The sequence below is a fragment of the Gobio gobio genome, assembly GCF_949357685.1.
Source record: "Gobio gobio genome assembly, chromosome: 22".
Classification (NCBI taxonomy): domain Eukaryota; kingdom Metazoa; phylum Chordata; class Actinopteri; order Cypriniformes; family Gobionidae; genus Gobio; species Gobio gobio.
In genome coordinates, this window is record NC_137118.1 from 19,889,764 (window position 1) to 19,904,757 (window position 14,994).

General features: G+C 38.1%; 1 protein-coding gene across 1 annotated transcript in view; it reads left to right on the plus strand.

Moving 5' to 3' along the window:
* ugcg (UDP-glucose ceramide glucosyltransferase) overlaps nucleotides 1-13,356 on the plus strand; it is a 35,932-nt gene extending 22,576 nt beyond the window's left edge. Inside the window, exons 3-9 of the mRNA XM_079805293.1 lie at nucleotides 2,114-2,216; nucleotides 5,693-5,794; nucleotides 5,986-6,098; nucleotides 6,664-6,842; nucleotides 7,259-7,345; nucleotides 9,008-9,194; nucleotides 9,534-13,356. Coding sequence (XP_079661419.1) covers nucleotides 2,114-2,216; nucleotides 5,693-5,794; nucleotides 5,986-6,098; nucleotides 6,664-6,842; nucleotides 7,259-7,345; nucleotides 9,008-9,194; nucleotides 9,534-9,704 — 942 coding nt within the window. The 3' untranslated portion in view covers nucleotides 9,705-13,356. The remainder of the gene's footprint in view (nucleotides 1-2,113; nucleotides 2,217-5,692; nucleotides 5,795-5,985; nucleotides 6,099-6,663; nucleotides 6,843-7,258; nucleotides 7,346-9,007; nucleotides 9,195-9,533) is intronic.
* Nucleotides 13,357-14,994: the final 1,638 nt, after the last annotated feature.

Sequence of the window (14,994 nt, forward strand, 5' to 3'; positions counted from 1 at the left end):
CAGAACAGGCTGAGCACTCCGGATCAGCTGATCACGGCACAGTTCATCAGATTCCTTACATGACATCTAAGTTGGAGGGGCTGCTCCCAGACGGGTCTATAAATGATTGAATAAAAGCCTTCCACTCTTTCAGAGCAGCGCACGGGGTTACTGTCGTATATACGCATCTCTGGACACACAGAAAAGTCCCTTTGTCTTTCTGCTCCCGTGTCCGGCGCCATAGCCATGGCAACATGGTCGCTATGGAGTGCTATGAGGTGTCTAAAGGGGGGACTGGTGTCTCTTGTCAGAGCGCAGGCCTGTTCTTTCTCACTTTGGCCCTGGTGCGACTCCAAGCCTCAAACAGCCTTTCCTGAAAGCCTTTGTTATGTGGCCTGTCATGCTTTCTTTACTGGTACACTCAATAGAGTGCTGGAAGTTTAGTGTTGTCAGCTCAGATGCAGCGAGCAAGATCAATAGAAAATCGAGTGACTATTTCAGAGCAGGCTTGTGGCTCCTTTGAAATTTATGATTCTTTATAGGGGACAGATTCAACTCTTTTACAATGTTTTTTTTCCCATTATATTTTTGGCAGATGCTGTTTGCACCAGTGTTTATTACTATTTTGGGTGGCTCATTATTCTGTTCTTTTTACATTACGATGTAAATAGTGAGCGTTGGGGAGACAGGGTAAGCTGTGTCGTACAGTTGCACAATTCTGGATAAATTAAGAATCACTTTCATCTTTCACAATAATTTATTTTGTTTAAAATGGAGATCCTGATTCTCCAATGATTCTTAACAGACAGACAACCTGAAATAACATTGTCATACCATAATGTCAATGTATCATATGTTTTAAGAGATATTTATCGACTTTGACACACAATTAATACATGCACCACATGACTTTGATTTGGTGGACAAGTTCAAAAAAAAAAACTTTTAATAACAGTAATAAAAAATAATAATTATAGTAATAATGCCAAACCACTTAAGGTTTTCCTTTCAAGAAAATAATGGTTTTAATGAGTCATTTTTGTTATTATTATATAACATGGTTGTATCACCCTGACATTTATTTCATGCCCCAAAAATATCAGAATGGATTCATTTATAATATCTTTATAATATCTTTGACATTCAATATAAAAACTGTATTAAGCCTATAACAATCACCAAAATGCCTTGAACGTTGAAACGTTACCCATTCAGTATCTTACATTTAATGGCAGTTAAAAGGAAACCGTTAGTGTACTAATTCACAAAGAAGTTAATCACTAAGCTGTAAATCACAACAGGGCTCTGGTTAAATCTTCATTTATGGTTTTCCAAAAAGAAAAAACATTTCTGTCAATCAGCTAATTGTGGCCAGTGCTTATTGAATCTGGATGAAAATTGTCACTCTGATGATGATGATGATGATGATTTATTATTATTTCCTGTTATTAACTCTCTTCATCAAAAATCCTGTCAAAAATGTACCACCATTTCCACAAAATATGCAGCAGCTGATGCAATCAACATTGATAATGATCAGAAATGTTTCTTGAGCATCAAATCAGCATATCAGAATGATTTCTGAAGGATCATGTGACACTGAAGACTGGAGTAATGATGCTGGAAATTCAGCTTTGATCACAGGAATAAATACAATTTTACAGTATATTCCCATACGGTTCTTTTAAATTGTAATACTATTTCACAATATTACAGTTTTACTGTAATTCTGATCAAATAAACGCAGCCTTGCTGAACAGAAGTCTTCTTTCAAAAACAACACCAAATTTATGACGGTATTGTGACCTCTGTTATGATTGGCTAACGTCTTTGCTCTGTGAAATTAACATAATGTTTTTCCATGATATAATTCCTTTACCTGTAGTGATAGATGGACGTATCGGCAGTCAATATTTGGCAATTTGTAATCTTTTACAGTACACCATTATAAACTAATATAGTACTTGTGCTGTATTGTGGGGAATTGAATGCTGCATTAGAGTGTCTGAACTGCACGTTTCAATATTCCTCAGCCTCTAAGTGTGTTATTGTGCCATAATGACATTAATGTGATATGTTCTCTTTGACAAATGGACCGAGTTGCTCAAAATGGTTTCTGCCTTTTCTTCCACAGTATGAGATTCTGCTCTGTGTCCAAGACCATGACGATCCAGCCATTGATGTTTGTAAAAAGCTTCTGGGCAAATATCCGAATGTTGATGCTAGGCTTTTTATAGGTAAGTCTTTGATGATATTCTCTTTTTATGTGAAATGAAGCCAGTAATCGAGAAAAATCCGGCAGTTTCATGCTGAGGTACATCTCGTCCCTCATGGATTTGGTTCCCTTTGTCGGTTTAGTTTATTCGCGCGCAGGGAAAAGGCAGGAGTCCCTTAAGAGCAGCACGGCGACCCGTGTGTGCGCCGCAACTCAGCTGTGTATATGCAAATGCAGCTCTTGGAGTGGATATTGATTCTTGCTCATTAGGAACAGCTGGTGACTGGGGCTGGTGTCTCTCCGGGGTCCTGTTATCCGCCCTGCTGCCTTCAGCTAGTCTGTTACCGCACAGACAGTCAGGGGATATGGGCTGTCCTGGAGATGTCATCCGCTGCTTTGCATCAACCTGAAGCCATGTTCGAAAACATGTAACGTCTGCGAGGTTGTGTTGGTTTAAACATCTCCAAGTTGTTTACCGAACCAGCCAATCAGACGGCAGAAAAGTGTGCATTAGAGTGCATTAGTGCTCTCAGAGGCCTTGTCACAATGATCTTCAGGAGTTCGACCCACAAAAGAATCTTCATTCGGCCTTATTTACATCCTTAAAGGGGATTTAAAGAGGATCTGCTTTATTGATGGACATTAGACCTGTTGCAGTTTATTATGGAATTGCTTGATCATGTTTATTTAAGTTAAATGTTTTTTTTTTTTTTTTTATAGCTATTGTCTTTAAACCTAACTGTTACCAATGTGCAATTTGATTTCCAGTCATAGATTTTGATTGAATATATCATTGTAATAAAATTTGTACTGTAAGAACATAATTCACTATTAAAAATTGTTTGCTGATTGAAATAAATGTAATTGTTAGATGAAAATAATGATAAAAATATATATATATAAAAAAAGTAAAAAAGGATAGAAGCACATAACAAAAATACTAAAAACTGAATTAAAGTGAAAATATAAAAATAAAGCTACAAAAATTAAAACAGCACTGATACGTTTTAGACCTGGGATGAGGATTGTGATCCAAAACTGCAAAAGGAATAATCATGTTTTTAATTACTATAATAATATTCAGGTGGACTGGGATTCAGAATCATAACTTATGGTCCAAAAGAGAAATATTTTAAAATTTACAGTGTTTTCTAATATATTTTGTAGGGCTTAGGGGTGCACCGATCCGACTTTTTCAGTCCCGATACCGATGCCTGGGCTTTGTGTATCTGTCGATACCCGATTACGATCCGATACTATTGTTGAATTAATAATAAACTGTATATCTTCCACCTTATACCTTCCTTGAAGAGACTAAAGGCACCAGACTTTACTAACTAAACATAACTAAGACAAAATAACAGATGAATGTAAAGTGTTGAATTCTTATTTATTTAAAAAACAATTGTGCTTTCAAATCTAAAATAGAATGTAATCAAACTTCTTTAAATAAATAAAATGTAGCAGTGGAAACAAAAAACAGTCAAACATACAATAGTAATCTGACAGTTACCAAACATTTTTTACACTACAGATCATTGTTTTGGTATATAATCATATCAATATTAAAAAGTAGCATTACAAATTAACAAATAGTCTTAATTTTCTGCCATATGCAATTTAATAAAAATGATCAGCTAGCTAATAACAACTTTGTTCTGGTTTCACCTCACTCCTGTCTAAATGATTGTAGGCTAGGCCTATTTATTTTACTACACATTGTCAACAGAAATAAGCTGAAATACTGTCGATAATTAAAAATAATTCTTACTACCCACTCTTGCTTAATTGGGTAAGCACTTGTGTTCTCATTTCAGATGCGTTCTGAGTAAATTAATAAACTGATTCATGAGTTCAGTGTTGGACAGATCAGTTGTTCTAACCAGTCGTTAAAATGATTCTGTTCAAATGAGTCATCAGGTCACGAATCGGACATTAGCAGACACGTTGTGTGTGAATCCCGTCTGTAAGAACATCGCGAAAGATGTCAACACAAAGAAAACACTTCATAACTGAATAAAATTTGTCTCCCGTTTATTGAAAGTATGCTTTATGTCAGCTGGTAAGAGAAGAGGCAATGTTTTTTGAGCGCAATTCACAACCAGCGATATTTCAAGGACAAATTTGTCCGAATGTGTCACGTGCAACATGGTTTCGGTCTTCCAACCTTTTGATTTGGATTAATATGTGAAATATGAGAGCGAACACTGATTATTTTGAAGACCCAGAGAGCGCGCGCGGGGGAGGAGCTCTCAGATCGGTCTCTCTGTCACTCAGTCACAAGCGCAGCATCTGTTCTACATCGCTCGTAAATCACAGTAACTCATCAAATTAGGCTTTGGCGGCCGTCAAAAAATTTTCAATGCAGGAAAAACCCTGACTTTGCAGTAATACCACCTCCCCTCGAAACATTTAAGTTACTTTGCAGACATTGCGAACTAGTTCGCGTGGCAAGCGTGAAATATCTCCTCCACACAGCCGAGTCTCTTCTAGCATGCGACACACGTGAAGCTGACGAATGACGTCGGTTCTGCTGCGACGGAAAAAAACACCTGGATCGGCTTGTGGATCTGTTCATTTTTCCGATCCCCGATCCAGCTATTTTGTCAGTATCGCGGCCGATATCCGATCCTAATATCGGATCGGTGCACCCCTAGTAGGGCTGCCCCCTAATAGTCGCCTAGAAGAGGCTTAGTCAACCAATTTTTGTTGTTGTTGGTTAGTCGAAAAAAAAAAAAAAGGCGAAGTCACGCAGTCCGTGAAGGACAGATCGTTAATGCCGGGTCCTTGTGGTAATTACAGTATGTTGGGCAGGAAATCCACATTCGACTTTCAAATATGGGTTATCATTTGAAACATATAAGTATCTTGGCCTCTCACTCGCCGGCGCGATCACTTGCATTTTTCCCCTAATAATAGCAGATACAGCTTAATATACTCTGCAATTTTTGGTCATACAGATAAGACATCATTCGAATAATTCTATTTTTATTTGTGTAAACTCACAATAACACAACTTTGTGCTTTTGTCAAATAAAGAAAACAAACAGGGCATGCTTTCTGACGTCTCTGTCTCCGTGAACTAGAGCGTGTCACAAAAATGAACCGAAACTCAGCGACACAGACTCACAGACAAGAGAAATATATCTATAGAATGCTTGAAATATCTTCTTGTAAATGAAAACAAATACTGTGTCTGATTATGTTATCGGTATGAAAGGTGCATTCACTATACTGTGAAGAGGATGAGTCCGCATCGTCAACTTTATCTTTGCACTAAAAATCTTTAGTCTGGGACAAACCTTTCTATATAGAATATTATTTTTCATGCCATTCTACCATGAGAACATCTGTAACTGACAGAAAAAGCCAATTCAATTGATAACCACAAATATTTATTTTAAATTTGCCAAGTCCACAATTTTTTAATTGTTTTATTCAGTCACTTATAGCTGTAATAAAGGTCATTATTATTGACACTATATCTCTGTTTTTTAGGAGGTAAGAAAGTTGGCATCAATCCGAAAATAAATAACCTCATGCCAGCTTATGAAGGGGCAAGGTATGAACTCGTCTGGATCTGCGACAGTGGCATTCGAGGTAAGTTTGCACACTAGAACTGAATAGTAAGTTTACTGCCTTTTTGTAAAGTTGGCCTTAAGGGTGAATATTGTACAAAATACAATTCTATACTATTACTTTTTTTTTTTAAATGAGCATGTTTTGAAGAGATTCACCCTTGAGCAACTCTGAGATTCTGCCAGTGCTAATCATGAACTAATATTCAACAGTGAAGCCAGACACTCTAACTGATATGGCTAATCAAATGACGGAGAAGGTGGGACTGGTTCATGGCCTTCCTTACGTAGCAGACAGACAAGGATTTGCCGCCACATTGGAGCAGGTCAGGAGCCTTCACAACTGACCTTCTAAATTCTTTTTCAGAACTGTGTTGAAGACCTTTGTCTTGCTTTGTGAAGACTGCCTGTGAACCGACATCATTGCTTATTGTACCCGTGTATTGTGTGCATGAGGAAGGGCTGTGTTCTGTCCTGTCACACTGCAATAAAACTGCTGAGTTGCGGCTCTGTTGCTAGTAGAGACACCAAACTTGAAATGGGACACCATATGGCGGAGTTCCTCTGTGCCTCTGGACTTTAAAGCTCTTTTGCCAAATTAATGCAATATTTAAACGCATTAACAGCTAGCAATATTGGTTTATTTATGAAGCTTTTTAAGCTCAAAAGTAATTTCTCCTTACTAAATATCTCTGTCGATTATCGGTGAGCTGTTAAATTAAACAAACATTAAAAAACAGGCTTAAAGTCAATATTTGAACAGGTTAAATTAGCAGCCCTACAAATAAATAATTGCCAAATGTGTTGTTTACATTCTTAGCGCATCAAATCTTTAGAGATTAATTATGTGAAATATAAACAGTTAAACATGTCCCATGTGAAATCCTGCAGGTTTATTTTGGAACGTCACATCCTCGTTCCTACATCTCGGCCAATGTAACAGGAATCAAGTGCGTCACAGGGATGTCGTGTCTCATGAGGAAGGACGTCCTGGACCAGGCCGGCGGGCTGATAGCGTTCGCTCAGTACATCGCTGAAGATTACTTCATGGCCAAGGCCATCGCAGACAGGTTCGCCAGACTGTTTAAATATCAGTACAGTGCTAGTGGCATATCATATATTTAGTCAGGTCTTATATCTTGTATATATTTTTTTGTATCATGCTGATAAAGAATTACATTTTCTTTTAAAGGAATAGATCAATTAAAATTCTGTAATTAACTCACCCTCATGTAGTTCCAAAACATTGGGCTTAATAGGGCTTTTTAGAGCTTGACAGTCTGTTCTCCCTATGCTTTTATTGTGTGGAAAGAACATCTCAAGGTCATATGTTGTGGAACTACATGATGACAAAATTTGTAGTTTCGAATTATATATTCCTGTAATGTGTGTCCAGAATGATATCTCTCATGCTGTCGATTTACCATCAGTCTCAGCAAAAATGTCCTTTATTTGCTAGTTCACTAATATGGTGTTTCTCTTGCAGAGGATGGAAATTTTCCATGGCAACGCAGGTAGCCATGCAGAATTCTGGCTCATACTCCATTGCCCAATTCCAGTCTCGCATGATCAGGTACGGCAGTTGTTCAATCAGCTTTTTTATGTTCGGTAGTGAAACCAATCTGTTTTCCTGATGGGACCACCTCTGGCGTAGTAATGGGACTGGGTTATTTTTGTTGTTGTTGGCAATTTTCTGATAGCGTTGCAGATGGATCCCTGCTTATTTATAGCGAAGCATTGATAGGATCAGGGCTTGACATTAACTTTTTTGCTCACCAGCCACTGGGGCTAGTGGTTTTCCAAAGTTGCTATCCACTAAGCATTTTCAATGGCCACAATTTTGGCCGATAATATGGGGGAAAACTTCCATATACATTCAAAGCCAAATTTATTCAGACACCTTCAACATTTCTCACATTATCACAGTTTATTCGCTATAGTTTCGAAAATGCTCATAAAATATGACAAGAACTCCGTTAAACTGTGTCAGAACAAATTCATCTTGATAATGTCAGATAAGTTTGATAGAAAGGTATGTAATGGATTACAATCAGCTGTCAGCTGTTATATTTAAGTACACAATTAGATAATACCAATTACCAAGCAATGCTCATTTTGTTCAGTCTGTGGTGTAAAAGGGCGCATTAGCAATTTAAGAAAAAAAACATGGTCAGGTCCAAGTGTCTGAATAATTTTGGTCCCAAATTTTTATAAATTTTACTGGTAGTCCACTGTAGGAAGAATGTTTGGGTATAATATGTCACAGTTTACTTTATTTTGCTATCCTCTCTTATAAATTAACTTTAGTGTCCTGAACCCACTAGTAAAATCTGGTGTCTGAATAATTTTTGGTTTGACTATAGATATTTTTAATATTATCTCATCATTTGTCAGTAGGTATATTAGGCTGCTGTCACACACAGACCCATTATACTGTGACACATGCGTTTTCTTTATCAATTGTTTACTTTCACTCAAAACATAACTGATTGTGTTTGCGTGAATACTCGCCAAGGCCGGCATCTTGACATTATTGTGTGTATTTGACTGTTAAAGCGAAAATAAGCAGCGAAAAATAACTCTATTTAGTACTGCGAGGCGACTTTATGTGAGCGCACTTTGGGTGTGAGCACGAAATCTGCAGGAATGAGTAAAATTATGCGCGATACATGCAATCCCACGGTGAAATTCAAGCCCTGTAACACCAACAATATTCACCCGGAGCAAATGAAACGAGTGATTGATGGGAGGCGGGTTTGTGTGTCAACTCACTGTCGGAGAGAGAGAGAGAGAGAGAGAGAGAGAGAGAGAGAGAAAGCGCAGCTGGTATTGTGTATCTGTTCTGAGGAAAATTAGTACTGGAAGCATTTCAGATATTTCAGTATTGATATGCATCGTAAAATAGATATTTTGACCACTACATTGCATTTCAGTTGCCTTTTTAAAAGACTACATTTGAAAAAGTGACTAGTAGGAGTGACTGTGTTACACGCCACTGCTGAAATCCACCTGCATTTGCCGGGTTGGTGTGTGTTAATGTCAAGCCCTGGTTAGGATCATATCTTGAATATTTTGATGATTGATTTTGTCCTTCTTTTTTAAATGATAGGTTTTTTTAAAAAGTATTATTCATGATATTTTCACATGGCTTTAGATGGTATCATTTCCCTTTTTGTGGTGCATAAAATCTGCAGAGCTTCTCATAAACATCTCATTTATTATCTGCTCTTTATAGATGGGCCAAGCTGAGAATCAACATGCTGCCAGCCACCATCATTGAGCCCATATCAGAGTGCTTTGTGGCGAGCCTTATCATTGGCTGGGCTGCGCACCATGTGTTCCGCTGGGACATCATGGTGTTTTTCCTGTGCCATTGCCTGGCCTGGTTCATTTCTGATTACATCCAGCTCAGAGGAGTACAGGTAAGACACTAGGTTTGGCAACAAAAAAAAACAATGCACAGCAAATCTGCATTTCTAGTATAAAACAACCATTTTTAATGATGATCCAATCAATTCCAAATGGATAAAATCAAGGTTTCAGGGTTTAAATCCTCTAATCAGAAATGTCACATTACTGAAGAAACGGAATTGGTTGTTACTTCATTTGGATTTTTCTCGACTTTCCAAATTTATAAACAGACATGGTTTTAATTTTTAAGAGCCCTTAGAAGCAAAATCATAAGTTGTTCCTCAAAGCCATTTTATATTGAATTGCCACATTCCTTTTTGTAATTCTCTTTCTACACTCTTTTCTCAAAGGGCGGCCCTCCATCCTTCTCTAAGCTGGACTATGCGGTGGCCTGGTTCATCAGGGAGTCCATGACAATTCAGATATTCTTGTCCGCTCTTTGGGACCCCACCATCAGCTGGAGGGCGGGACGCTACCGATTGCGTTGCGGAGGTACAGCAGAGGAAATCTTGGATGTTTAAATGGCACCGTGTGCCAAGGACTATGCACTGGTGTAAACATGGAAACAGAACTGCGAGAAGACATGGGCGCAGATGGACAAATGAACTGAAACTTTTTTTTTTTTGTTCTGGGTTTTATTCCAACTTCTGATAGTTTTTATCCTGTGACTTTAGCAAGCTTGAATAGATTATTTATGTCCTTGGTGCTTTTTTTGTTTTTCCTGTGAGGTCTCTTGACAATGTGAGACCTCGTTCTAGATGAGCCAAAAGTTATGAAGGGGTGAAGAAAAGAAAAACGAGGAAACGATGTCTGGCAACGAGGCGGTACTTCAGCGGGCATCAGAGCCCTGATGAAAATACATCTAAATGAAAACATTTTTAAGGTCCTTGCTATGTTTAGTGGTGGTTGAACAACTCTGTGTATTGCGACATATCCGTTTTATCATGTGTTTGGATGGGCGGTTAGATTTTTAAACATTATATCAGCACGAAAGTGAGGTAGAGAATGACTGAAGCCTTTTAAAATGGCACTAGCTCATCAATGGATCACTTGCTTATCACAGTGTTGCTCTCAACATACAGCACTCTTGCCATATTTTATACATTTTTGGACTTTTGAATGCTCAAAACGGATCCACTCAGGTCCATTTTATGTTTACTGGACAGAGCAATATCTTCTGTAGAGGTTATACATAGGGAATTGTGGCAAAGGTTCGTATACGCTTACTGTCGAACTATCCTAAAACGACGCAACGCTTGTACTTGCAGCCACCCTGCAGTATTCAAACAAGAGGTATAAAGGCCTAGTTTGAGCCCAAGTTATCCTCAACATGATATCTGCCGATTGAATTGCATATCTTAAGAAATGTAGTGCCATTTGAAGAGTAAACGTTTTTAACGTTATAATTTAGGCTTTTTCAAAGCCAAAACCATGGTTTTTCTTCAAGGACTTTATCTTCATGTGCTTCATTCTCTGCACTATTTGCTCTCGTACCAGAATCAGGGTTTGCTAAAACGTTTCCTCCCGTGCCGCTGTTGGTTTGAGAAGCTCTGTCAGTATTTTCCTGCAAATGTTTGACTGGATATAAATGCTCAGATTTACCTCCTAAATTGTCCGAACATTTCATCCGACGCCATTTCAGTTATCCAATTAAACCAAATTCTGTTGTCATTTAAGAATTTGAGTGGTTATATACACTGTTTTTTGTTAGTTATCGTGTAAAATTATAAAAACTGTTGGCAAACATCTGCATTTACACTCTGAGACATTTCAAAATATTTCAGTCGCACGGTGTGCCTTTTGGCTTTTTTAATTCCCCTACAACATAAATCCCCTTAACTACAAGTCAAACAGTATTCACGAAACAATTGACATTCTTCTCTGCCTTTTTTCCCATTTTTTTTTTTTTGTCTCCGCAGTTGTATCTTGAGAAACTGCTTGTGTTGTTTCGTACTGCCAGCACTTTGCTGTTAAACCGCCCTTTCTGCATTTTCCTCATTTCTTGACTCGCCTTCATGTGCTGCTGTGTTCATGAATCATGGCACTGATCGTGACGTACCCATGCCAGCACTGGCAGTATTGTTTTACAGATACTCATCTACTCCTTTACTTGGAAAGTTCAACCCTTCTTATTCTAAAACCGTAATATATGTGATTCAGGAAAACACATTGGCGTGAGCCGTGTGCATGTGTCTTCATCAGCTGCCATTTAGGAAGTGATAAACACTGTTTTAGCCCAATGCCAAACCCTCCATTGTTTGAGTTTTTGGTGTTGGTTTATTATTTCTAATTTGAATGCATCTGAGTTTGTTCTACTGAACACTTGGGCTGACTAATGGAAATATACTTAAACTTGTGTTTTGTGCATGAGGCCACAAAGTGAATGCCATTTGTTCGTAACATTGCAGTTAAAAAAAGTATTAACAGTTAGCAATAACCATATACATTATAAACTGTAATACTGTGTTCAGGCTGTGAAACAAAAAAAAAGCTTCCAAACCCATTTCTTTGTCCAGTTGTGGTATAATAAACATTTCAGATTTTGTTGACCGTTTCACATGAATTGTTCCTCATACAAATAATGAGCCTCATTCATGAAACACGACCAAGTTTTACAAAATCGTTGAAAAATGCACTCTTAAATTGTTACATGGAATTAATTTGTAAAACCATTCTTTTGTCAATTGGAAACTTTAAGGTGACAATTTATGACAAAATGCTTTTACGAATTATTCAGTTATACTCAGCTATCCATTACACCAATTGCTGCCATTGAGTTGAATAATTTTGCGTATCAATTCTTGATAAATTGAATTATTAGTTAAAACCATCCTTGCATGAATTCAATCCAGTGCTACAATTGAATGCTTGTAAGAAAATTTTTTATGTAAGAATGGTTTTATGATTATCAAAAATGAATTCTGCTCTTGAATAAGGCCCAATTTGTTGTCGATCTGCAACACTGGTAAAATTGAATGTACGTTCGCATGAACATGTGACTAACATGTTTTTTTTTTGGGGGGGGGGGGGGGGGGTTGGTTTTCTATCAGTCGAACACTTGAAACGCCACTGTAGAAACCATAATTTTATTTAGGGAAGGGGAAATCCGGCTTTTTCTGCAACTATCCAAGTTCTGCTCTTTACTTTCAACCATATCTGCTGGCTCTTATTTTATATATGTGAAATATTGTGTCAAAATGTAACTTGTAAATTCACCTCATTAACGAAAAGTCTACAATGCACTGTAAATTTCCTGTTTAGACTTTTCCCTGGCTGTGAGAGAATGCCGAGTGTGTTTGCGGAAATATGATGTTTATGGCCTTTTTTTGATATGTCAATTCTGAAAGGATTGTATTATCGTTAAGTTTTGTGGGGAACTGGACTTTTTTTTTTCCCCGCAAGTGTACAGTTGTATGTCGGATTAACATGTTTTGTAGAAGACTGGTGACCCGTATGGTGCCATGTGGACATGAGAAAATGTGTGGCTGTTCTGCACTTGTCAACCTGAGTACCAGCCGCTGTTTACTTGCAACTACCGTCAAAAGAAGTGTGACAGTCTACATGAACTGTGTTGGTCCGGAATTACAAGATCTGAAACTATATGGTTATGTTTCAAGACTTACTAAGCTGCATTTTGAAACAGCCAATTTGAGTCTCATCCTGAGGTATAATTGAAACATAACTACATTTCACTCATGATCATTCTTTACTACAGCCCTGGACTCAAGGTTGAACAAAGCGACCAAGGAAAAACTACTGCTACATGTCTACCATCTACGGTCATCAATCAGAGTAACAAAAAAAAAGTCTAGTTGTGATCCACCGCTTTTATTTTATGTGCTGTAAATTGACAAAAGCAAAGGAAAAAGCTTTTAACTTTTTTTTTTTAAAGAGTATGTACAGTTTATTTATGAAGTTTGGTTGATAACCATTACATACACTGCTTCCTGAGGCTTAATTTATCCCCAAGTTGTACATTTTTGTTCTCCCCTATGAGTTTGTTCATTTTTTTTCTGGCAGTGTAAAGGTATGGCTGGACAGACTTCAGTTTTTGAATCTTTTGTGTTTTGTTTTTTTGTAGGTGTCATGTACTGTACTCTTGATGCTGAATGCGTAATCCACAGCTGGAAACTGTGTCATTACAGATAAATTAAAGCTTTATCAAGCAATATAAAAAGTGCATGTTTCCTCAGTTTTTATACCCAAATCTCTTGGTTTAAGGCCCGTTCACACCAACTGTAAAGACCACACCAGCGGACAATATTGTCCTGTTTTGTCGTCTGCCACTTTAAACCCTCAAGCTATTTAAAGCGGGATGGATTCTGATTGGCTGTCAATGTTTTTATCATTCATCAGCTGGAAAAAAAACTCATTCTGAAACTGATTCAAATTATGTGGTTTCACTGTGCCATTTTAATTTTAGTCGTGGGATGGACGCTGCTATTCTTTTATATTTAGAACTATATCTTTAATGTTATTGTCCATGGTGTAAACTGGCTTTTAGCTGCATTAGCAGTATAATAGTTATTTTCAGGCTGATACAAGTTAGTTCCCTGCCCTCTTTCTGACTTCCTGTGTGAGTTTGTGTGCACCCATTCATGAACCGTATCACATGTTTAAAACTGTGAAATGCAACATCACCCACAGGATCTAGGCATGACCTTAATACTTGGTATTATCATTTGAAGTTAGAAGAAAACTCAACTCATTTCATAGACACTTAGCTGTGCTTTCTAAACCCTCTGACCTTAAAACGAGGCTTAAGCCTATTCCCAAATGTATGTTTGAGCTGTTTTAACAACGCTACTTGCACTGATCTTAAAATATGTCAGTGCCATTGTTTTGTCTCAAGATGCAAATTGAACTAAGGCCTAATCCTGACTAGGCCCCGCCTGTGAAACTGGGCCTTACTGTTTAACTTGTCCTGCACCCGAGTTAGATTGAAGGAGGGACCTGAGACCAGAATATCAGAGACTTGAGGGTTGTGTTCTTACAACCAGCTAGCAATGTGCTAAAACCCACTCAGAACAGCTCAGCATTGATAAACATTAGGGGTGTAACAAAACATGATACTTCGAACAAAATTGTTAAAACGGGAAGTTTTCTTAATTATTACTTGTAACACATATGACAAACCGTTAACAAAAAGTACTGTTCATTAGAATGCTGTATTTGGTACATCAGGGCTGGACTTGAATAGGCTTGGACTGGATTCTCCTCCCTTATGCACCGTAATAGAAGGGGTACTTCACTGTGGCAAAATGGGCTTTAAATAAAACATGGCTGCATACAGTAGAAAGGCAAAAAAAAAAAGAGTGCTACCTGACTACGGAAAACAGAAAAAGCTGAAAAACTTCAATACCCATAATGAACTGGGCATGTTGGCATCCAAGGCAACTCCCATCAGTCTGCTATGGGCTGCTTTTAAGGCCCTGTCACAAATATCACACTTCATATGCACTTTTGTGGACTTACAATGGCTGTGGCTTGTGCATGTCCGTTAAGTCTAGGTTTCAGAAGGGTGCTCACGAGCGTCCCCTTTGCGGTCGAAATGCGCCTTCGATGCGCACTTTTGCCAAGCCCGCGCTGAAGCAAGCTCCGCAGCAGACTTGTTCCCGACAGTCAAAACGGCGTTATGTCCCTAAAGTTTCGACTCGGAGGAAGTCCGTAATGTGTTTAGGGTGCCATTTGGGACAGGGCCTAAGTCCAATTTTTTATGCCCTTAACTTGCTAACTTCCCTCCATCTCGCCCACTACGGAACCCTTGCAATGTGTTTAAATGGAACACCCTAAGCCCTTGATCACTTGGAA